General features: G+C 45.0%; 2 protein-coding genes and 1 pseudogene across 9 annotated transcripts in view; 2 read left to right on the top strand and 1 right to left on the bottom strand.

The window, feature by feature from the left end:
* The window catches only part of Comt (catechol-O-methyltransferase), a 34,406-nt gene extending 17,393 nt beyond the window's left edge, over positions 1-17,013 (bottom strand). The window contains exons 1-2 of one of the 4 annotated variants that reach the window (XM_026401648.2): positions 16,930-17,006; positions 1,557-1,646 (exon numbers count right to left, since the gene is read on the bottom strand). The gene's annotated coding sequence lies outside the window, so the exon portion shown is untranslated. Of the gene's footprint in view, positions 1-1,556; positions 1,647-7,263; positions 7,287-16,929 lie in introns of those variants that run through there. The other 3 variants (XM_026401651.2, XM_077796180.1, XM_026401650.2) reach the window with 3 other exon arrangements.
* On the top strand, positions 7,272-8,173 carry LOC113191795 (inhibitor of growth protein 1 pseudogene; annotated as a pseudogene).
* A 6-nt stretch (positions 17,014-17,019) lies between the features above and the next one.
* The window catches only part of Txnrd2 (thioredoxin reductase 2), a 57,323-nt gene continuing 51,357 nt past the window's right edge, over positions 17,020-22,985 (top strand). For 3 of the 5 annotated variants that reach the window (XM_026401646.2, XM_026401645.2, XM_026401643.2), the window contains exons 1-2: positions 17,020-17,134; positions 21,110-21,178. In XM_026401646.2, coding sequence (XP_026257431.1) covers positions 17,020-17,134; positions 21,110-21,178 — 184 coding nt within the window. The remainder of the gene's footprint in view (positions 17,135-21,109; positions 21,179-22,985) is intronic. The other 2 variants (XM_026401647.2, XM_026401644.2) reach the window with 1 other exon arrangement.

The following is a 22,985-nucleotide window of genomic DNA, read 5'->3' as shown; positions in this document are numbered from 1 at the left end:
TCTACTCTTACTCACTAGCTCCTTCGAGGTCTGTCAGGCACAAGTTCCTCCAAGGTCAAGGTGCCCTTGCAGACTGAGCAATCTATGGACAAGAAGGCTGAGAGGGAAGGTTCAGAGGCCACCTTGGAGGGAGGGCAGCCACAAGCCCAGCCTTAACGGCAGGACCGTGGAATTCAGCACATTCTCCCACAGCTAAGCCTGTTTCTTCTTCTATAAAATGGGTAATTGTCCCAGGTCTCCAGTATGATGGTGGACAAGGAACAATAAGAGCTCCCGGAGCTCAGAATGGCAGCCCATGCTTTTCTCTGCCTCTTTTTGTTCTTCATAGCCGGATAGTTCATCACTTGTCAGCTGGTCAGTATTCTCATCTTTCTTTTATTATTTAATTATTGCCATGCTGGGGACTGAAGCCAGGCCCTCATACCTGCTAGGCAAGGCTCTACAACTGAGCTATATACCCTTTCATCTTTCCTTAAAGAGGAAAAGTTGGGTGGAGACTACCTTTCCACAAATATACTTCAAGGAAGCACCAGTAGAATGAAGACTCAAAAATTCTTTAACAATACAAACTACTTGGGGCTGGGATTGTAGAGCACTCGCCTAGCACGGGTGGGACCCGGATTCGATCCTCAGCACCACATAAAAATAAAGGCATTGTGTTGTGTCCATCTACACCTAATAAATAAATAAATAAATAAACAATAAATAAATAAATAAAAATACAAACTACTTGTATGACCTGGTTTATAGGCTCATTTTATAAAAATCATGAAAGATAACTAGGAAGTGACTTTGACTCATTTGCAAAGATCTGGAATCTTATGCCACATTCCATCCCCACCTCAGTTTGAAGAGCAGCAGATGCACCAGCTCTGCTCATGTCTTCCTGATTCAGAAGTTCAAGGAGGGATGAGATGGTGCTTGGGCGCATGCAGCTACCAGAAGCAACAAGAAGAAAAGTCCAGGTCATGCACAGGTGACCTCAGGCAGTTGTCAGAAAGGGCCATAGTCAGCCTCCTTGAGAATGAACTCAAAGGGCTGCATGTTCCCCGTTTTCCATAGCAGGTCAACACATGGATGCAATGGGTCTTCAGCAGTACTAGCCATTTGAGAAGTACTTTATAATCCTGAACACAACCAATGACAGCCACCAGTACCCTAAGAATGACTGGCTCAGGCATGCCTTGTCCTGCCCTCATGCAGAGGGTATAGAGCCACAGGTGTGATGACAACCAGGACAGTGGCAGGGAAAAGGGTGACATGTGAGCACTGAAAGACAGAGGTAGTCCCACTCTGCACACAGGTCCTCCAAGGAAACTGGGGAGAGCCTTGCCTGGAGCTTGCCGAACAGGGCTGGAAACTCCTAGCAAAAAATGGAGCAGGTATGAACCCTGCACTAGAGGGGCTGGTCCTGCAAGATAAAAAGGGACTGAGACAAGGGCCCAATAATCCCAGGGGACAGCCAATGTAGGTTTATTTGTCTGTTTTGGTAATGGGGATTGAACCCTGGAATATTCTACCACTGAGCTATACCCCCAGCCAAGCTAATGGCACACCTGGCACCATTATAGGTTCCTTTTTGGGGTTCCCCTGCCTCAGCCTCCCAAGAAGCTAGGATGATGGGCATGCACATTCCATTATTGGTTCTTTTTTTATTATTTATTTTTAAAAAAGAGAGAGAGAGGGAGAGGGAGAGGGAGAGGGAGGGAGAGAGAGAGAGAGAGAGAGAGAGAGAGAGAGAGAGAGAGAATGAGAATGAGAATTTATTTTTTAGTTTTCGGCAGACACACATCTTTGTTTGTATGTGGTGCTGAGGATCGAACCCGGGCTGCACGCATGCCAGGCAAGCACTCTACCGCTTGAGCCACATCCCCACCCCCACTATAGGTTCTTAAAGAATGGCCAAGGTACAGCTACACATGGCATCCCTGAGCAGCACTTAAACAGGCTGTGAAGACACAGGGAGGCTAGCATTGAATCTCCACCCAACTGCAATCTGCTCACATCTGTGAACCCAGGGGCTGACCCCTTAACTCTACTTGGGCTCTCTGAGTATCTAAGGAAGGGACTAGAAATAAAAAGGCTGCAAAATACCCTATTAAATCCAGATAGTGGCAGGGTCTCCAGGCCTTTGCAGCAGAGAGCCTGGCCTCTCTCTTTTGCAGAACTCTGGACAATGACCCCTTCCATGACTGTCTCACACCCTCCAATAGGGAAGAAGAGGGAGTCAGAGAACTTGGCCTCTTGTCTTTGTCACCTGAGTTAAGAAAACAAATCTGTCCTGGGTATCATGTAAGGGTCCTGCCTGCTGCCTATTTTGTCAATAAAGCCCTATGGGCGTGGAATGTAGCTCACTCGTTCATGTGCTTGCTCTCACAAGCCACAGCAGAGGTAAGTTGTTGCAACAGAAACCATAATAACCTTGCGTAACGAAATAAAAACTGGTCTCCATAGGAACAGAACTGGAATGGCCAGACCTGCATCATGGTCTAACATGCCCTTCCATCCTTCACAGGTATTCTTCAGTCACACCTGAACCTGCCTTGGCACCTACCTACTTCTTGGAAAACCCCCACAACAGAGCCAGCCGCTCTGGTCAAGGCTCATGTGCTAGGAGCATGGCTGTCTTCTTGGCTCCCAGGAAAGCACAGGCCTTAGGCTGGAGGATCCTTATGTGGAAAGTACCAAAAGGATGGGACTCTTTCTAGGGCGAGGCAAAAACAGCCTGGATGAATGTGTTGGGGTGATGACCAGGTCAGCCAGGTGCCCCATAGGCCAGTCTCAACAGACCAACAAGTTTGCTCTGCCTGGAAACTCAAGTTTCTAGCACTTCCTGAACACCATGAGCAATGCCCCAGCAGCTACCCTGGGCTCTGGGCTGGACTGGAAATAGCCCACTAAATCTGAATCTGACATCTTTATTCCATTCCTCAAAGACTGGATAGTACTATCACCTCTCTCCCCCAGGCCCCATCATTGCAATAACCTTGACAAAAATTTTCTCCCTTAGCAAACTCCTGCCAGGCTCCTCTGAACCATCATATTGGCCCATGCAGATGTGAACAAACCTGAACATAGTTTCTAACAGCTCATGGTCATGTCCCTAGGATGATTCTAGGCCTCCTCAAAGTGAATGCCTGAGAACATAAGCAGTCTATTGTAGCCAACACCTGAAACAGAGCCCCCTGTTTCCCAGCTTCTGTGGGAGTGTAGGAATCTTTCTTTTTCTTGTCTTTTTATTTATTTTCTTTGCAATGATGGGGATTTAACCCAGGGCCTCACACATGCTAAGCAAGCACTCTACCACTTAGCTACACCCCCACCCAGGAGTGTAACTTCATAAACTAGAGTAGCAAACCCAGATGTGTTTTCCATGGACCAACAAAAAATAAAATAAACCCTTTTTTTTCTTTTCTCTATTGTGTATGTGTGTGTGTGTGTGTGTGTGTGGTGTTGGGGATTGTTATGATTTGGATGCGAGGTGTCCCCCAAAAGCTCATACGTGAGAAAATGCAAGAAGGTTTAGAGGAGAAATATTAGGCTATGAGAGCCTTAACCCAATCCCTGAGGGGATTAATTGAGCAGTAATTGAAGGTGGGTAGAGTATGGCTGAAGGAGGTGGGTCATTGGGGGCATGCCTTTGGAGTATATATTTTATATCTGGTGAATAGATTCTCTCTCGGCTTCCTAATCATCATGCATGTCGCTTCCCTCTGCCAAACTCTTCCGCTATGTTGTTCTGCCTCACCTCAAGCCCAAGGAATGAAGTCAGCCTTCTATGAATTGAGACCTCTGAAAACTTTTCCTCCTCTAAAGTTGTTCTCGTCAGGTCTTTTAGTCACAGCAGCAAAAAAGCTGACTAAAACAGGGAATGAAACTAGGGGTGCTCTACCACTGAGCTATACCTCCAGCCCTTTTTTATTTTTAGACAGGGTCTCATAAATTGCCCAGGCTGGCCTCAAATTTGTAATCTTTGTGCCTCAGCCTCCTGAGTGGCTGGGATTACAACTGTTTGCCATGGTGCTCAATCATCCTTCCGTTCTTTAGTCGATTTCTACTTTTGTTCAAGCACCTCACATTCCTCCTTCCTACTCCTTAATTCTCTCTTTAAAATGCTAGTTGCTTCTGCCAGGGTCAGAATGAAGCCTAGCTCTTTCCCCTACCATTAGTAGTCACCAAATACTTTCTGTCCTTACCTCTTCAACCAGAATCAGGACTCTGATCTAGATCAGGACCACTGGACTGTCAGAGCATGCTCAAAAACTTATGTGCCACCTCAGGTTTGCTTGCTCAATTGGGCAGTCCATGGTGAGGTCCCCCTCCTAGTCCAAGGCTCCAAACAAATGTCTGATGCCATATGGCTGAGAACAACTGCACTTCTTATTAATTTATTTTGGTACCAAGGATTGAACCCAGGGGCACATTACCACTTAGCCACACCCCCAGCATTTTTTATTTTAAGACAGGGTCTCACTAAGTCGTTTATGGCCCTGCCAAATTACTGAGGCTGGCCTTGGATTTGCAATTCTCCTGCCTCAGTCTCCCAATCCGCTGGGATTACAGGTGTGCGCCACTTCTGCAACTACTTTTTGCTAAGCACTGGGGCTGAAAATGCTCTTGGTTTCAAGTGCTAATTTACCCAGGGCTGGAAGATCCTCCCTCCCCCATCCTTGGAAGCATTTCTTACTACTCCTCCCATGGGAACTTCTTGGCTGACTAAACACTCCTACTTGAGCCTCTGTATGTTCTGTCACTACTTCTAATCAATATATGAAAATAAAAAATAAAACTACCAGAAATAATCTATCTTCTTCTTGCTGACATCACTACCAAGGTTAATCTGGAACATCAATGGCTTTTTGGGGAAACAAGATTTCCCCTAACTGGCTCCTCCTTTCTGTTATCCCTGCTCCTCCTGTTCCTCTTTTTCAGAGGGAGTGGTTGGGAATTGAACCAAGGGTCTCATTCATGCTCTACCACGGAACTACATCCCCAGCTCTCTCCTTCCTCCTCCTACCACCTTCTATCTTCCTTTTGGCTTCCTTACATCATTTGATATATCCTCTTTCAAGCCTCCATCCCTTGTACCCCTCTGTTCTAATCTTTCATTTCCCATTCCAGTTCCTCAACTCTGGATACTCCCTGAAACTTTAGGCCCCTTTCTCCAACAGTGGCTCTCAAGGAACACAGGGTTCCCCAAAAGCAACCACTTGAAGCTGAACAAGAAAAAACACTCCCTGGAAGGGTAGAGGTGTAATTCAGTAGTATATTGCATGCTTAGCATGCCTGGGTTCAATCCCTAGCACCAAAAAAACAAAATTGAAAAACTAATTAGAAATAGATATTTAGACCATGGCCTCCATAAGATTATATATCAGGGCAAAGAAAGTTTTTCTCTATAAATACTGGCGGAAGGCTTTAGCCTCACATTAAGCAGATAACCCCTAATTTATTCCATCTATCAGAAACATATGACCAGGCACAGAGGCACATGCCTATAATCCCAGTGACTTGGGAAGCTAAAGCAAGAGAATCCCAAGTTCGAGGCCAGCCTCAGCAACTTAGTGAGACCCTGTCTCAAAATAAAAAATAAAAAAGTCTGGGGATTGTTGAGAGCCACAGCCCAAGGGGCCCCAGCAAACTTCCAGCTGCCAGCAAACTTCCAGCTGCCAGCTGATGATTGGCTTACAGAGGCCCCAGCAAACTTCTAGCTGCCAACTGATTGGCTCCTCTGCGGTGATGCTCATTAGGTTGTTTCCCCGCCCTTTCAGACCACTGAGCTGCTCATTGGGGGACTTTTTGGCTCCGCCCATGCGACCCAGCCAATCGGCCTCAAGAGCAAAAGGAGTGGGGGAGGTAGAGAGGCTTGTGGGAAGCCCACGGTGGGGGGCTCTGAAGGTTTTCCTGGAGCTGCGGTGGTTTGGCATGTTCAAGTGGCTCCTGAATTGTGCCCAGCCAGACTGTGGCAGGGGATGCAGCTCAGTGGCAAAGCACATCTAAGTTCAACACTTATTATGCCTCCCCCCCACAAAAAAAGCCAAAATAAAAATACAAAATGGAGGAGAGAACAATTTTTCACATAAATTATTGATTTTATGTTTTGTAAATTGTGTTTTATATCTGCCTAAAAGTTTCAAAAATCTTTTTTATAACTTATAAACTTAGCATTATACTAAAATAGTTACATAATAGATATTCATTGAATAGCTAATTTCTTTTTTATTTGGTGCTGGGAATTTTTTTTTTTATTATTGGTTGCTCAAAAACGTTACAATGCTCTTAACATATCATAATTCATACATTTTAGTGCTGGGAATTAATTCAGGGTTTCCTGCAAGCTAAGCACTTGCTCCACTACTGAGTTATACCTCCATTGCCTACATTATTTATTTATTTATTTATTGGTGGTACTAGAGATTGAACCCAGGGACATTCTTCCACTGAGCTACTGTGCTACACCCCAAGCCCTTTTTTTTTTTTTAAATTTTGAGACAGGGTCTCACTAAACTGCTGAGGATGGCCTTGAATTTACAATCTTCCTGCCTCAGCCTCCCAAGTCACTGGGATTACAGGCATGTGCCATTGCACTCAGCCCTAAATAATTTTTTTAAAATTTTAATATTTATTTTTCAGTTCTCCGCGGACACAACATTTTGTTTGTATGTGGTGCTGAGGATCCAACCCGGCTGCACGCATGCCAGGCGAGCGAGCTACCGCCTGAGCCACATCCCCAGCCCCCTAAATAATTTTTAAAAGAAGAAAAAGCACTTCTGGGCACGGTGCAATGGCAGCCTACGGCTCCTTGGCGCTGGGTCTGGCCGTCCGCCCAGTCCCTGTGGCTCCTCCCTGTGGCTCGCGCTGCCTCTGCAGAGCCAAGGGTGCGGCGCGCGTGACCCAGAATCACGAGTGACCGAGGGGTGTGTTCCTGGGGATCCAGCTTTGAGGATGGTGCCCGAGAGGCGACAAGCCTGCCCGACCCAGGGGTCTCAGGAACCTGAAGGAGAGGCAGCGACAGCGAGTTTGGGGTCTTAGGGCCTCGAGTTCTGGGATTCTGTCTGTGTCACCCAGGAAAGCTGTTGTCTGTGCCTGATGGTAGAACTTACCCCGCCGACCTCCGCATAACGTGCGCGCCCTACACCGCCTAGCGCCACCCTGCCCTCCTGCATCTGTCTCTGCAGCGAGCCGGCCGTGGGTGTTGAGGTGTCGCCAGAGCCCCAGGACACTAAACCAAGCCTTTCCTTTAAAACTTGTTGCAAGTCTAACCTCCTTGTCAGCCTGTGCTTGAAATCCTGAAGGAATTAGACGAATATCAGGAGAAGTTTAAATGAGAGACAGATGGTGCCCAGTGTGTTACACTGCATCCAGAGAGCCCTGATTCGGAGCCAGGAACTGGGCGATGTGAAGATTCAGATTGTGAGTCAGATGGTGGAGCTGGTGGAGAACCGGACCAGACAAGTGGATATCATGTGGAACTCTTTGAAACACATCAGGAAATCAATGACACCACTGGCAACAGCGGCAAAGCTGGCCAAGATAAGTCAAAGAATGAGACAATCACGCAGGCAGAAAAGCCGAATAACAAACGTCCCAGAGGCAGCGCAACAATAACAATCGAGAAAATGCATCTAATAATCATGGCCATGATGACATCACCTCAGGAACACCCAAGGAGAAGAAAGCAAAGACCTCGAAGAAGAAAAAACGCTCTAAGGCCAAAGCAGAGAGGGAAGCATCCCCTGCAGACCTTCCCATCGACCCAAATAAGCCCACGTACTGTCTGTGCAATCAGGTCTCTTATGGAGAATGACGAGTGCCCCATCAAATGGTTCCACTTCTCATACGTGGGACTCAATCATAAACCAAAGGGCAAGTGCTACTGTCCCAAGTGTCGGGGGGAAAATGAGAAAACAATGGACAAAGCATTGGAGAAGTCCAAAAAAGAGAAAGCCTATAAAAGGCAGTTTGTGGACATTCACTAGTACTGGGGAAAACAGAACCAGCTAGTGTACTTATTACATTGCCACCTGTGCTGAGGTGTGAGGATTGTCAAATGTGTATTTTCAAGGAATGTTGGAGAAGGCACCGTTCCCTTCACAGGGATGGCAGTGACTCTCTCCACCTTTTGTTCTCACTGGTATATGTGTGTAAGAAAACAGTGGTCTGTGGATCAGCATTTTAGGAACTACAAATATAGGTTTCAATTAAACACTTACGGGGGGGGGGGGAGGAGGAGGGGGAGGAGGGGGAGGAGGAGGAGGAGGAGGAGGAGGAGGAAGAAGAAGAGGAGGAAGAAGAGGAAGAGGAGGAAGAGGAAGAAGAGGAGGAAGAGGAGGAAGAGGAAGAAGAGGAAGAGGAAGAGGAAGAAGAGGAGGAAGAGAAGGAAGAGGAAGAAGAGGAAGAAAGAGTGCTGAAACATTATTAAGCCTAGGTATATGCTTTTGGCTTTTTTGCCTCTCTGGAAACCAGGGCTTTGAACACACTAGGCAAGCATTCTACCACTGAGCTCCACCCCCAGCCCTAGTTTCTTGTTACATGATACAGAGGAGTTAGATATTTGGGTCTATTAATAAGCTCAAGAAGAACTAACGTGCTTTCTGCATTAAAAAAAAAATGCTGGAACTGGGGATATAGCTCAGTTGGTAGAGTGCTTGCCTCACATGCACAAGGCTCTGGATTCAATCCCCAGCACCGCAAAAAAAAAAAAAAAAAAGTGCCTAGACAACCAGACACAGTAATGCACACATATTATCCTAGCTACTGAGGAGGCCGAGGCAGGAGGAATATAAGTTTGAAGCTAATCTTGGAAACTCTGAGAGAACTTATCTCAAAATAAAAGGACTGGGGGTATAGATCGGTGACAGCACTCCTGGGTTTAATTCCCAGTACCATGACTACAAAAAGTTATACTATAAAAAGCAATGCCTCTAGATGTTATATAAGATCATTTATTTGTAACAGCAGTCCCTTTCATGTAACATGTTTGACCATGGTGGCTTATTTTATTTTATTTTATTTATTTTTTTTTGAATTTTTTAATATTTATTTTTTAGTTATCGGCGGACACAACATCTTTGTTGGTATGTGATGCTGAGGATCGAACCCGGGCCGCACGCATGCCAGGCGAGCGCGCTACCGCTTGAGCCACATCCCCAGCCCCATGGTGGCTTATTTTAAAACTGACTTTTTTTTTTTTTTCCCTTCTTCTTCCCCCTAACTTCAGGGGAAGCAAGATTAACATTCCTTCTATCCTAGGCCAAGTTATCTGTACTTCTTCTGGCTCACTGACCACAGGAATGAAGAAATGGAGACTAGGGAGGTGGTACCAATGGATGTAAGAAATGGCTATCTCTCAAGGCTACATATGGATGTGAATTACAACTGCTGATATGCACACCTGGAATTTAGCCTATGTATCCCCTGTTTAAAAGCCCTCTACTCCCCCTGACAGAACTGCAATAACCTCCAAGACAGGAGTCTGCTGCCTTCTTATTTGCTAGCAAACCAACAAAACTTCTTTTTCCTTTTTTCTCAAAACCTTGTCCTAATTACTGGGGATAAGAACTGTGTTTTCAGTCTCTTATTCATAAAATGTGCTAATCTACTACTGATACTTGTATATAATACATTCACAATAGTCTACTTCCTAGATTTCTCTGTAAGGTACAAGTTACTAATGGTTAAAAATTATGGGATGGGGGTAGTTCATTGGCAGAGTGCTTGCCTAGCATGTGTGAGGTCCTGGGTTTTATTCCCAGACCATCACTGAAAAAAATAAATTATATATAAACACACACACACACACTGACAAAACTACTAGGAACAGAGCTGCAGTTGTAGCTCAGTAATAGAGCACTTGCCTAGCACTTGTGAGGCACTAGGTTTAATTCTCAGTGCCACATAAAAATAAATAAATAAAATAAAGATATAAAAACATAGTGTAAAAAAAAGCAAAGGCAAACAAATGTGCAAATATTGGTGGAAAACAGGATGTGTTTTTACATGAAAAGTATGCCAAGAATGTAGAATGTGTTTTTGTTACAGGGAAGAAAAAAATTTTGTCTAAAAGTAAAATAAGAAAGAGGGAAATTATAGGAAAAATCCTGAATGGATACAGAAAGTTGTAGGTTTGCAGAAAATGTTTCAAGCTCAAAGCAGGCTAGGATTAAGGGGATTTATATATAAAGTTTTTTAAAATGAGCTTTACTATCAACAGTGTACTGATCTAAAAACTACAGTGTGTTTTTCTCTCTGTTAAAACAACAAAGTTGCAAGTTTAAGTAAATGTCTACAAGGTCTATTTTGTTTTAAACCTATCCAATGAGTCATCCCTGTTCTTTATTTGATATATTCTTTTTCTTATTTTCTTTCTAATTCTTACTATGGTTATTTTCTCTTAAATACCTGAACATAACGAGCAAGCTCTCTTAATGTCCTTGTCTATTAATTCCATTTTCTTTGCCATTTATGTGTCTTTTTCCATTGCTTGATTTTTCTCCTGTTACTGGGTACACTTTTATTTCTTCTCTGCATGTTTTAAGTGTGCAGTCATTTTAGACATGGTGAATTTATGCTGAGTGCTCAGTTTCGCAGTGTCCTTTTCAAAAGTGTTAACCTTTCTTCTGTCTGTGTTCCAACTGCACAGTAACTTGATCTCTTTTTATCTTTTTTATCTTTTATCTTTTTTTTAACTTGGTCTTTTGTTTTTTAATTAATTTTTAAAATTAAAAAAATAAATAAACAACAAAGTTGGGGCTGGGGTTATAGCTCAATGGTAAAGCGCTTGCCTCACAAATGTGAGGCCCTGGGTTCGAGCCTCAGCACCACATAAAAATAAACAAAGATTGTCTCAATCTTTAAAAAAAAAAAATCTTAAAATAAATACATAAAACAAAGTTGTTGGGTGTGGTAGCATATGCCTGTAACCCAGAAACTCAGGAGGCCAAGACAGGAGAATCACAAGTTCCAGGATAGCCTCAGCAATTTAGTGAGACCCTATCTCAAAAATTTTAAAGGGCTGGGCATGTAGTTCAGCGGCTAAGCGCCTCTGGGTTCAATCCCCAGTACCAAAACAAAACAAAACATTCCCTGCATTTTTTTTTTTTTAAACCATGCTATGGATTAAACCCTGGGCCTTAAGCATGCTAGCCAAGTGTTCTATCCTAAACTACACCCCTATTCACCTCAGCCCCTAGCACCTACATTTTTTTTTTATTTTTTTGTAGTTGTAGATGGACAGAATGCCTTTATTTTATTTGATTATTTTTTTTTTTATGTGGTGTTGAGGATCGAACCCAGTGCCTCATGCACGGTAGGCAAGCGCTATGCACTGAGCTACCGCCCCAGCCCCGTATTTTTGTTTTTGTTTTTTGGTACTGAGATTGAACCTAGGGGCACTTTTTTTGAGCTATATCCCTATCCCTTTTTGTTTTGTTTTTGAGACAGGGCCTATGCCAATTTGCTGAGGCTGGCCTCAAACTTGAGACCCTCCTGTCTCAGTCTCCTAAATCTCTAGGATTATAGGTAGGCACCACCATCTCAGTTTTCGGTACTTTTTCAACAAAATGCCTAGAATATAATAAGGATTCTTTATCATATCAAAATAAGTTCCTGGGTTTCATGCAATCATTATTGTATCCTGGTTATCTAAAATCTCGTCTTCTCAAGTTAAAAGAGTTAATCTTTCACTGTCTTGTTATTGCTTATATTTACTTTTATCTTTAATTATTTTACTGGTATGGCAGATGGAATTCCCTGCTTCAGTTCAAGTCAGCCAAGCTCTACAACTGAGCTATACTCTCCATCCGTGTCACAATAATCTCAATGATTTCAATGTCATTTCAATTAAATACTAACTAAGTTAGGGCTGAGGATATAGCTCAGTGGTAAAGTTTATGAGGCCATGAGTTAAATCCTTAGCACTGCAAAAGGAAAAAAAAAAATTCTGTTTAACCTTTCTCAAGTTATATTTGTATAGGTAAAAGTTAATTTAAGGACTTCAGAAATTGGGTGAAGTCCCTAGTAATTTGTCAATGCCCATTATATGTCTTCATATAATGTTAGCAGTCACACATTCATAATTATAATCATTATTTTAAAAGTTGGGGGGGGTCACAAAAACAATTTTGCATTATTTTGTTTTTTTTTTTTTTTGAATTTTTAATATTTATTTTTTAGTTCTCGGCGGACACAACATCTTTGTTGGTATGTGGTGCTGAGGATCGAACCCGGGCCGCACGCATGCCAGGCGAGCGCGCTACCGCTGAGCCACATCTCCAGCCCCCTGAAGAAAAGAAAAAGCTAAGTAGGTACACAGTCTCTAGGGTGGCACCAAAGTAGAACAAGGGCAAAAACTGGAACCCACGCATTATTTTGTAAAGAACTCTTATTAAACCTTTAATCACCTCATGTTCTTTAATCATCACAAATAGCTGTTTTACTCTGATGCTTTCTTAAAAGCTCTTGCAATCAATTACAGGCCAAAGTGCTTCGTCTCCAATACCACGGAAAGGCCTCTGAAGGCAACTCTGAGGCACAGGCTTCTGATGGTATCACTTTGAGACCATGCCACTGGGCTGGGACAGGGTCTCCAGAATTCCAGCTGAGAATCTCATGGGGTCATGATACTTGGGGTCAAAACAAAAATTAGGTATAGGGACTGGAGGTGTAGCTCAGCAGAAAAGTGCATGATTAGCATGCATGAGGCTGTGAATCTTCACCACCAGCAAACACACACACACACACACACACACACACACACACACACAGCCTTTCTCTGGGATGGGGGCTTAGCTCAGTGGTAGAGCACTTGTCTAGCATGCTCAAGGATCTGAGTTCAATCCCCAGCACAGGAAAAAAAAAAGTGCTTTCATTATCTTTGCTCAAAAAGAGGTTATTTTTTGTTCAACATCTCTATTAATTAAAGAAATGCAAATCAAACCTATTCTAAGATTTCCTCTCACACCAGTCAGAATGGCAGTTATCAAGAATACAAACAACAATAAATGTTGACAAGGATGTGGGGGAAAAGGCACACTCATATATTACTGGTGGGACTGCAAATTGGTGCAACCAATCTGGAAAGTAGTATGGAGATTCCATAGAAAACTTGGAATGGGACCACTATTTGACCCAGCTACCCCACTCCTCAGTCTATAACCAAAGGACTTAAAATCAGCATACTATAATAATGCAGCCACATCAATGTTTACAGCAGCTCAATTCACAATAGAACCAACCTAGATGTCTTTCAATAAATGAATGGACAAAGAAAGAGTGGAATATTACTTAGCATTAAAAGAGAATAAAATTATGGCATTTGCAGGTAAATGGATAGAGTTGGAGAATATCATGCTAAGCGAAGAAAGCCAATCCCAAAAAACCAAAGGTAGCATCTGATAAGTGGATGCTGATCCATAATTGTGGGGGGTGGGGGAGAAATGGAGGAACTGTGATTTGGCAAAGGGGAGAGGGCATGAGAGCAGGAAAGATGGTAGAATGAGTTGGACATCATTACCCTAGGTACATATGGTGTGACACTTCATCATGTACAACCAGAGAAATAAAAATTTGTGCTGCAATTATGTACAATGAATCAAAATGCATTCTGCTGTCATATATACTTAATTAAAATAAATTAATTAATTAAAAAATTTTAAAAAGAGGTTATTCTTAAGTTGGTTTACCAGGGATTGAACTCAGGGGTACTCAAACACTGAGGCATCTCCCCAACCCTACTTTGTATTTTATTTAGAGACAGGGTCTTTTTTTTTTTTTTTTTTTTTTAGAGAGAGAGAGAGAGAGAATTTTTTAATATTTATTTTTCAGTTTTCGGTGGACACAACATCTTTATTTTATTTTTATGTGGTGCTGAGGATCGAACCCAGCGCCCCACGCATGCCAGGCGGGCGTGTTACCGCTTGAGCCACATCCCTAGCCCCAAGAGACAGGGTCTTGATGAGTTGCCTAGTGCCTCGCTGTTACTGAGAATGGCTTTGAACTTGTGATCTTCCTGCCTCAGCCTCTCAAGCCACTGGGATTGCGGGCATGCGCCACTGCGCCCAGCTATTTTTATGTTTGATGGAGAAGTATAATATACCTTTATAGATTATTAGATTCTGATTTTTTTATGATGTACCTATAAATTGGGTTGGACTTTGATTTCTTATTCATTTTGCCAGCCCTCAAATACTCAGATATGCTGCAGTCTGGCTGGGCACAAATAACCGAGCCGCCACAAAGCCTTGTAGATTCAAACAGCAACTCTTTATTCCCCAACTCTTACCGGCACTGCACACACCACACAGGAAGGCACTCCCTCCACCGGGCTCCGTCCAATCCAATCTAACTCTTACCGGCACTGCACACACCACACAGGAAGGCACTCCCTCCACCGGGCTCCGTCCAATCTCTCCGAACCCCCACGAGAACTGCCCGGGAACTCCAAAGTAGCGGGTGATCTTGGCAGATTCCCGGAGCCGCCAATTCCCAGAGCAGGGTCCATATACAACTCAATCAATCCAGCATCACAGCAATTATATACAGCTTAACTCAAATCATCATCTCAATGGTTCGCTGGCTTCACCTTTCAACCATTCCCTCTGGCAATATGCCAGGCGTCATTCTGACTCGGCTGTGGCTCTCAACACAGATACACTTTCCTTCAATATTTGGCTACAGAGCACCAAAATGTTGTTTTCGATTTTTCTTCTTCCATTCTGACTTGTTGTCACTGAGAACAAAACCTGACAGTCTGAATCTTTACTGGGACTGGAGCTGGCTGTCCTACCCTATCAGAATCTGAAAAAGCACTGCAGGCTAAAGCCAGACAATTTGATATAGACTTCAAAGAACTCATCCCACACTAAATAGTCTATGTGCAACCATCATGCCTAGAGCTGCTGCCACATGAGCCACGAAGTCCTCTCCAACTCCTACAAGTTTCATACTCTGCTCCAAAAAATAAGTACAATGCTGACATTGATGTCTATGCCTTCACCACACACATTCGGACTTCAAAATCTGGGCAATCCATGAAGTTGCTACTGCTGTCCACATTCTACCACTTAAAAAGAAAGTTAAGAGGCACTGGAGTTGTGGCTCAGCGGTACAGCACTTGCCTAGCATGTGAGGCACTGTGTTCAATTCTCAGCACTGTATATAAATAAATTAATTAAATAAAGGTCCATCAACAAGTAAAAAAAAATTTTTTTTAAAGACACTTAAGAGTCAGACACCCAGAAATTACTGCCCGCTAGTCTCAAAAACTGGGATTAGGCACACACCTGTAATCCCAGCAATTTAGGAGGCTAAGGCAGAAGAATGGCAAGTTCAAAGCCAGACTCAGCAACCCAATGAGGCCCTAAATAACTTAGTGAGACATTGTCTCAAAATAAAAAAAAATAAATAAAACAGGGCTGGGGATGTGGCTCAGTGGTTAAGCGCCCTTCAGTTCAATTCCTGATACCCCCCCCCCAAAAAAAAAGCTGGGTTTAGAGGTCAACTCCAACCATTAACCTTTATTTTCCTATTTTCACAGAAATGCCTCTCATTAAATACCTGATCATTTACACCATACAGCAAATATCTTCATCCTAGTTCAGCTAGTCCTTCACAAACAAAAGGCTATGGAACAGAAAATGGACTTCTATTATTAGGGAAGAAGAATGTCTCTTGAACAAGAACACTGACAAGATCCTCTCTGTCCAAACTCCAACCATTAAGGCTCCCTTTAAATACTAAGTTTCTAATAGCTCATGACTGCATCCCTAGGATAGCCCTAACCCCCTCAAAATGCCTAAGAAAATTCAAGAATGCAGCAAAATTCAAAGGCCCCCGCAGCAAACCCATTTGGCCTTCCCAGGAACCCACCCTCCTTCCCTGATTTTTGTAAATGCTTACTTCCTTGACCCTACTGCACTCTTTACTCCCCCATACCCCTGTGAAACACTCAGTCACCTCTGCACAAATCAGAATGGAGCTCAACTCTTTCTCCTGCTATTACTAGTTCCTGAGTAAAATTTGTTTTTGCCACATCAACTAGTGTCGAGTTGTATTTCTCTGTGATATGCTGTCCTCCTCATTGAGCCTTGCAGAGTCCCCCAGAGTCCCTCCAGGAAGCAGCAAGTACTGAGGCATGGAGAACCATATTTAACAAATGCAGTAGGGCACCAAAATCTCTGGCTGGAAAAATCTGAAATGCTGATCTGCTAGCAAGGCAGGTGTGGCGAGCCTCCTGCAATAACACACAGCTCAGCCTTGGGGGGTTCTGGACTCTGATGGGTCCCCCTTCCAGGTCAGGAAGCCACTCACTTGCATGGAAAGGCCATTTAGTGGAGTGTTCCCCAAGGACTCCAAGGGGGAACCTATTGTGAAGATCATTGTACTCTTCCTGGGTCCCTAAAACTCTCTGATCTGAGAGTCTGATCCTTATCTAAGGACCAAGTGGGATCCTCCAATGGGTAGGGTCCTGGCTTTGCCACATCCTCACCAGGTCAAGCCATGCTCCTGGGATAGGCCTGCCCTTTCAGTCTGTAAGTCTTGATCCCCACCCGTGGTAGAAGAACAGATTTCCTACCCCTGTCTCGAGGCCAACTCCAGCACAGATCTTCAAATAACCACCTCCCCACTACACACACACACACACACACACACACACACACAGAGTCTGGTGCCCAGACCCTGTCCAGAGACCTTCACAGAAGATCAGAACCCCTAACGGCTATCCAAATTCCTCATCCTTCCAAAACTCCCCACTTTAAATACATCTTCCAACCCAGGTCCGCAGACCCACGCCCAAGGGCAGATTCCTACACTCAAATTCCCCAGCTCAGGTTGGAATCACCAACCCAGGTCCGGAGACTCTCCGACCCCTTCACCGCCGGCCAAATACCCCACCCATGAGCCCATCCCTAGGCTCACCAGCTTACTCACCTCGCTCAAGGCCGCGCTCCCTGGACTGCCGGACGCACTGGGCGCAGGCAGCGCGGAGGGCAGCCCCGGCAACTGAGAGGTCCCGACACGATGGCGGCGATGGCGGCGGCAATGGCGGCGGCTCTGCGGGGCCCGGGCCGGCGCTTCCGGTGGCGGACGCAGGCCTTGGCGGGAGGGGTGCGGGGTGCGGCTCGGGGCGTGGCAGGTAGGGTGGGCGACCTAGGGAGCGACCGAATCCCTGCGGCTGGGGGCGGGGGTGCCCACGTGGGGGTGTCCGCGTGGCCTGGTACACGGTGTAGTGCGTAGGTGTCGACGTGGGGGGGGTGTCCTTGTGGGGGCGGGCGTGCCCGTGCTGACCGTGGATAGGGCATGTATCCATAGGAGAGTACTCCCGGGTTGGAGGACGGGGTATCCGTACCGAGATTGTTCAGTAGGGGTGTTGGCGCACGACTGGGAGTAGCACAGAATAGGAGTCAGACCTGCTTCTAGCCAGGTAGCCTCCTCAGATGGGGAAACAGGTTGGTGGGCTTGCAGAGATCATCCAGTACTGGCTGTACCTGCAACCTCCAGAAGCTGTCTCTCCCCACCCCCACTCGCCGCCACCCCAGCTCAAAATTAACTGTAGTTCTGACTAGGATGATGTCCCCACTCTTGGGGTCATCTGGCACCCCACGGGCCACACGATGAGCACCTCCACATCAAACCACTGGCTATGGTAGGGAATGAATGAGGGGAAGCTAAGACCAATGGGTTCTGGGGACCCAATGCACATGGGAATCTATGTTAGGGAAGGACTGAGCCTCATTGACCAAATTAGGACAATAATCATTAACTTTAAGTGGCCAGAAGTCTGGATCCTTATTAGGACTCAAGTTATCTTGCAGCTGTCCTGCCCCATCCAAGCTGAAAAAGCACTGCAGGCTAAAGTCAGACAATTTGATATAGACTTCAAAGAACTCATCACCACACTAAATAATCTGTGTGCAGAGGATGGGCAAGTCTCTCAGAACAGTTCACACTACAGAACTGGCAACAGTGCCACCACATCTGGGATGGTGAGGCCAGTCCCATGCATGAACCTGCACAGTAACCACCCCACCACCATTGCCCCAGCGCTATTCCCTGGACTCTAGTGACAGAGCTCAACTCTCCCCCATGGAAGTGAGTATGGAGGGCTGTGAGTAAGGACACACCATGGCATCTTCACAAAAATGGCTGCCTGGGAAACAGAGTGGCTGGCACTCAGCCAGCAGTTGATTCAGAAGGGATTGCTGCTGACTGCATATATGAATGGGCAGAGCTGTTAATGTTGGAACCTTGGGATGCCTTGGAGCTGAAGGTGGCCCTACAGAGCCCCAGGAGGTAGTCACCATGTCCTGAAGTGAAAACCTAGAGGAACCTAAGTCTGCTCTTATTGGTTACCTTTGCTAACCCTGAGACTTTGGAAAGGGCTATCTTTTGGAGCCTCCTTGTTGCATATGTCAGGTAGGAACATTTATATGGATTAAATGCACCCATATCAGTGAAGCTATTACCCTGTTTAGTGGCATTAAAAGATCCATTAGCGCATTAACAGGAGCAGTGCTTGTGGTCACACATCCAGGGCCTTTAGGCTGGTGGGTAACTGTGGCCTTGGGGCCAGGCATTTCATTTTTAGCTGGGCAGGAGGCACTGCTGCCCTGAGGATTCTGTTCTGGAACCCAGGGAGTGCTGGCAGTAAGTGGAAGACCCCAGGACTTTCTGGAGTCATAATCTAGGCCCTGGAGAAGGTGCCAACCCCCTTAACGATGATTCCAGAGTCCAATTTTGAGTCTCCTCCATTTCAGCCTGACAGCTTCTCCTTTCAGAGAAGAAACATCTTCCCTTTTGAGTTATATCAGCTATTATAACTGATATAACTCCTGAATGAGAACTAGAATGACAGCACTGCTGGAGTCATCTGTCACCCTAACACCTGCTAACAGAAAAGAGCTTGAAGCAGGAAGAATAGTTTTACAGGAATCTCCTCCTGGAGGTGACTCCCTTAGGGGTGGCCAGCCCACCTTCAGGTACACAACCATTTTGCAGATCTTCTTACCCTTGTTAGAACTTTGCACCACTCATTTGGTCTTTGCCATACTCACTGGGCTCCTGTTCTTTGCTGGCCCTGTACCAGGCACTGGATCCAGAAAGGGTCAGAAAATTAAAGAATAATATGGTAAGAAGGTAGAGATGAGGCAAAGACAGGTTCTGGTGCCAAGCCCTGTGGGCAGGGAGGTTGTGACCCGCTCAAGTGGATGAAGGCCAGGATGTTAGTTTTCCCATCAAGTAATACCTGCTATGCCCAGTCCCACCTCATCCACCTTTGGAGTGCTTGCTCTCAACAGGCTACTCAGAGCCTCCCAAATACTTGGAGATATCTTGCACTTGCAAACTGCTCTACTGCAGGACCTTTTTCCAAGTATTAATCAGGCTGAGAGTACTCCTAGGTATGCACAGGGAGATAGCAAAGGGCCCAAGATAAGTCCACAATTCACAAGCAGCCAGTCCTGTTTGCTGGCTGATAGCAGGCAGGCAGAGGGCAGGCAGAGGGCTTTGGGGCAGGACAACTCTGGACAACCCGCTCTGGTTACAGGAAGGACAAGTATTTGCAATGGAAGGTAGGACTCTCCAGGATGAAGCTTTGCTTCTCCCACCCTCAATCCCTTGAGCCTCTGCCCTGCTCCCACCCCATCCCTAGTAGCAGGAGAGGAGAGAGGCCCTGACCCATATTTTTGTGATTCCTGGAGCTCTGTGGCAGTCTTCCCTTCTACGACCAGTTGTCCTTAGTTCTTTTGGCTCATATTAAAACCATCAGAATAATTTACAGCTTGTCAGGCTTTTTCAGAGTCCTTGAATTGAACATGGAATTGGGTGTGCTTTATAAGGCTGCTTGAGTTAGCTGTGACTCCTTTGTGTTCATTCGTTCAAATAATGGCTGCTGGACAGGACCTTGAGTGGGTCTAGTTGTGCGGCAGGCCAGTTGCAAGCCATAGGCCTCCTTCAGTTCTGTGTTCCTATAAGAGTACAGGCCCTGTTTGCACAGCCAGAGACCCTGAGGGGCAAGGAAGCCCCTGCATTTCATCTTTGCCAGACCAAGAAGGCTGGTGGCTGCAAAGACAGACACAGCTTTTCCCCCACAGATGCTAGATTTTGATGCTGGTAGGGGAAGATGCCTCAGCCTTGGATGGCAGGCACTTTGGTCATGGGACCCCTGGGCCTTACTTGGAAACAGTGGCCAACTCCAGAGGATGGCATTTCAGGCAGGCTCATGTCTGTAGAGGTACTGAAGGCACTATTTGTTTATATCCTGGCCTGGTACCAGTCCTCACCATGCCCTAACCCTGATACTTTTCTGTTATTCCTTCCTCGATGGAGTGGCCTGATGCCTGGTGCTGGGTATCCCCAACTTCAGGCCCAGGTTAAAGCACTCTCCCCTCTCCTTCCTTCATCTTCACCCATGACCTGTTACTTGCCTGCCTTTCATACAGCAGCTTGCAGAGTGGAGGGGTGGGACAGCAGACTGGTCAGAAAGGCTCTGAGCAGCCCTCTGAGCTGTGAGTAAGCTATGGTGTGAGCTTCCAAAAGGGATCCCAGGGAGGAAGCCTGAGCCCAGGCAGCTCTACTGGTGTCCAGGGTCCTTTCCCTCCTATACTTTGTATTCTGGCACACTGAAACACCTTTTTTGTCACCGACTTCCATGTGGCGGGGGCTATACTTTTTCTTCTTGCTAACTTCTAACAAAGGATCACCTTTACAACTGGAACGAACATGAACTCACAGAAAATATTTTAGTTCTGTCTGGTTCAGAACACTGAAGGTTAAATTCTGAGAAGTGCTGCCAGGGTGTGTGTGGTAGTGTGGTAGGGAGAATGGTCTGCAAAGCTGTTCATGCACACCTGCTGCCAACTTTGCCTCACTTTGCTTAGATTCTGGCTTTGTGTGGAAGACATGTATGGAGTCACTTTCTGCTCTGATTCATGATGCTGATGTGTTTTCAGCCCAAACTGCCACAGGATGGAATTTTCCATCCTAATATGGAATCTCCCATCCTGATAAAATAAATGCTGCACCATGTTTAAACAGAGCTTTTTGCCCTTTGGAAATCACAGGGGCTCTTCTGGTTCTGGTTTCTTTACTTCTCACCTCATTCTTTCCTCAGCAGGACAACAGAACTATGATCTCCTGGTGATTGGTGGGGGATCTGGTGGCTTGGCTTGTGCCAAAGAAGGTATGTATGTCCCTGGAGAGGTGGCATTGTGGACGTGGGCCTCAGTATCCACAAGTAGAGTACAGCTTACCTGCTTGGTCACCCAAGCAACCTCCTAGTTATGCCCTGCTTCCCACCATGGAATAGTGTGGTGTCTGCCACTCATGGCAGTCACAGCAGTACTTGAAGTCTGAGCACAGTCTTTGCTCAAAGTGGAGGTCCTTGGGCCTCACAGGATCTGACCTCATCCATCCAATTTCAGCAGCTACCCACCCCCACTGCCCTACCTCCTTACTGTTCTGCACATCCTTCCAGAAGTGCTTATGTCCTTCTTGCCCTGGCAGCTTGATTTGTTGGTCTGTTGTTTGCCCACCAGGTTAGCTGGGGGTCTCACTCATCTCTCTTCAGTCTTTGCTGAGATAGCTATACTTAGAACTGCACACTCCCACTGTATAATCCCTGTCACTAGCTCCTCTATCCTTGTTCTTAGTGCTTTGCCTTCTTAAAGAGACCACAGTTGCCTCTGCAAATCATGTCTGGACCTAGGTCTGGTACTCAGTAGGTGCTCAGTAAAGACATGGTGGATGATACATCCAGAGACCTTACCTTTCGGTTCACTGATAATCTAGTAGTGCAGTTCACTGGGACTCATTGAACTGCTATAGGAACCTTACAGTCTAATTGGTGATCCCTTCCTGCCTCCTCTCTTCTTGCTTTTCTTTTTTTTTTTTTTTTTTTTTTTTTTTTTTTGGTACCGGAGATTAAATTCAGGGACACTGGACTGATGAGCCACATTCCCAGCCCTATTTTGTATTTTATTTAGAGACAGGGTCTCACTGAGTTGCTTAGTGCCTTGCTTTTGCTGAGGCTGGCTTTGAATTCACGATCCTCCTGCCTCAGCCTCCAGAGCTGAGACACTGTACCTGGCCTAGTTTGCATTTTCTAAAGTTTTATATAGATGGAATCAAGTTATATATGCTCTTACTCTTCTGACTTCTTTCATTTTGCATCTTTATTTTGAGACTCATCCCTGTTGCTACATGTATGTACAGTTTGTTCTTGTTTATTGGTGAACAGTATACCACCTGCAGGAATTTGATCACCTGCAGATGGTCATTTTTGTTTTTGTTTGTTGGTTTTGGCTATTGCATATGGTGCTGCTGTAAACATTTGTATGTATGTTTCTGGGGATGTATGTTTAAAATTCTCTTGGGTAAATGCCTAAAATTGGACGAATTGAGTCATGATATATCTCTAATCTAGATATTTTTTTTTCATTTCTCTCAGCAGTATTTTGCAGTTTTCACTATACAGATCTTTCACATCTTTTGCTGGACTTACCCCTTTTTTATATAACAGTTTTGAAATATGTCACATACCATGTGATTTATTCATTCTGTGTACATTATTCAGTGTTTTTTTTATTTTTACTATATTTGCAGAATTGTTCAACTAGCACCACAATCAACTTTAGAACATTTTCATCTCCCTACCCTGAAATACTCTGTACCCATTAGTACATTCCCTCTTCTCCTTGCTCCTGGCACCCTCACTCAGCTACTTCCTGTCTCTTTGTGGATTTGCCTGTTTTGGAATGGGATCATACATGGTCTTTTGTCATTGTTTCTTTTTCTTAGCATGTTGTCTTCTGTGTTCATCCATGATACAGCTTTTGGATCCTTCTTGTGGTGGTTAATATTCCATTGTACAGATAGATCATATTTTGTCTATACATTTGTTAGGTGACTGACATTGAATCGTTTAAACCCACTTTTCAGCTATTATGAGCAATGCTGCTGTGAACATCTATATGTTGGTTTCTTTTTAA

This window comes from Urocitellus parryii, chromosome 3 (assembly GCF_045843805.1).
Source record: "Urocitellus parryii isolate mUroPar1 chromosome 3, mUroPar1.hap1, whole genome shotgun sequence".
NCBI classification, from domain to species: Eukaryota; Metazoa; Chordata; class Mammalia; order Rodentia; family Sciuridae; genus Urocitellus; species Urocitellus parryii.
The sequence above is the reverse complement of the archived record's forward strand: the minus strand, read 5'-3'. Positions and strand labels throughout refer to the sequence as shown.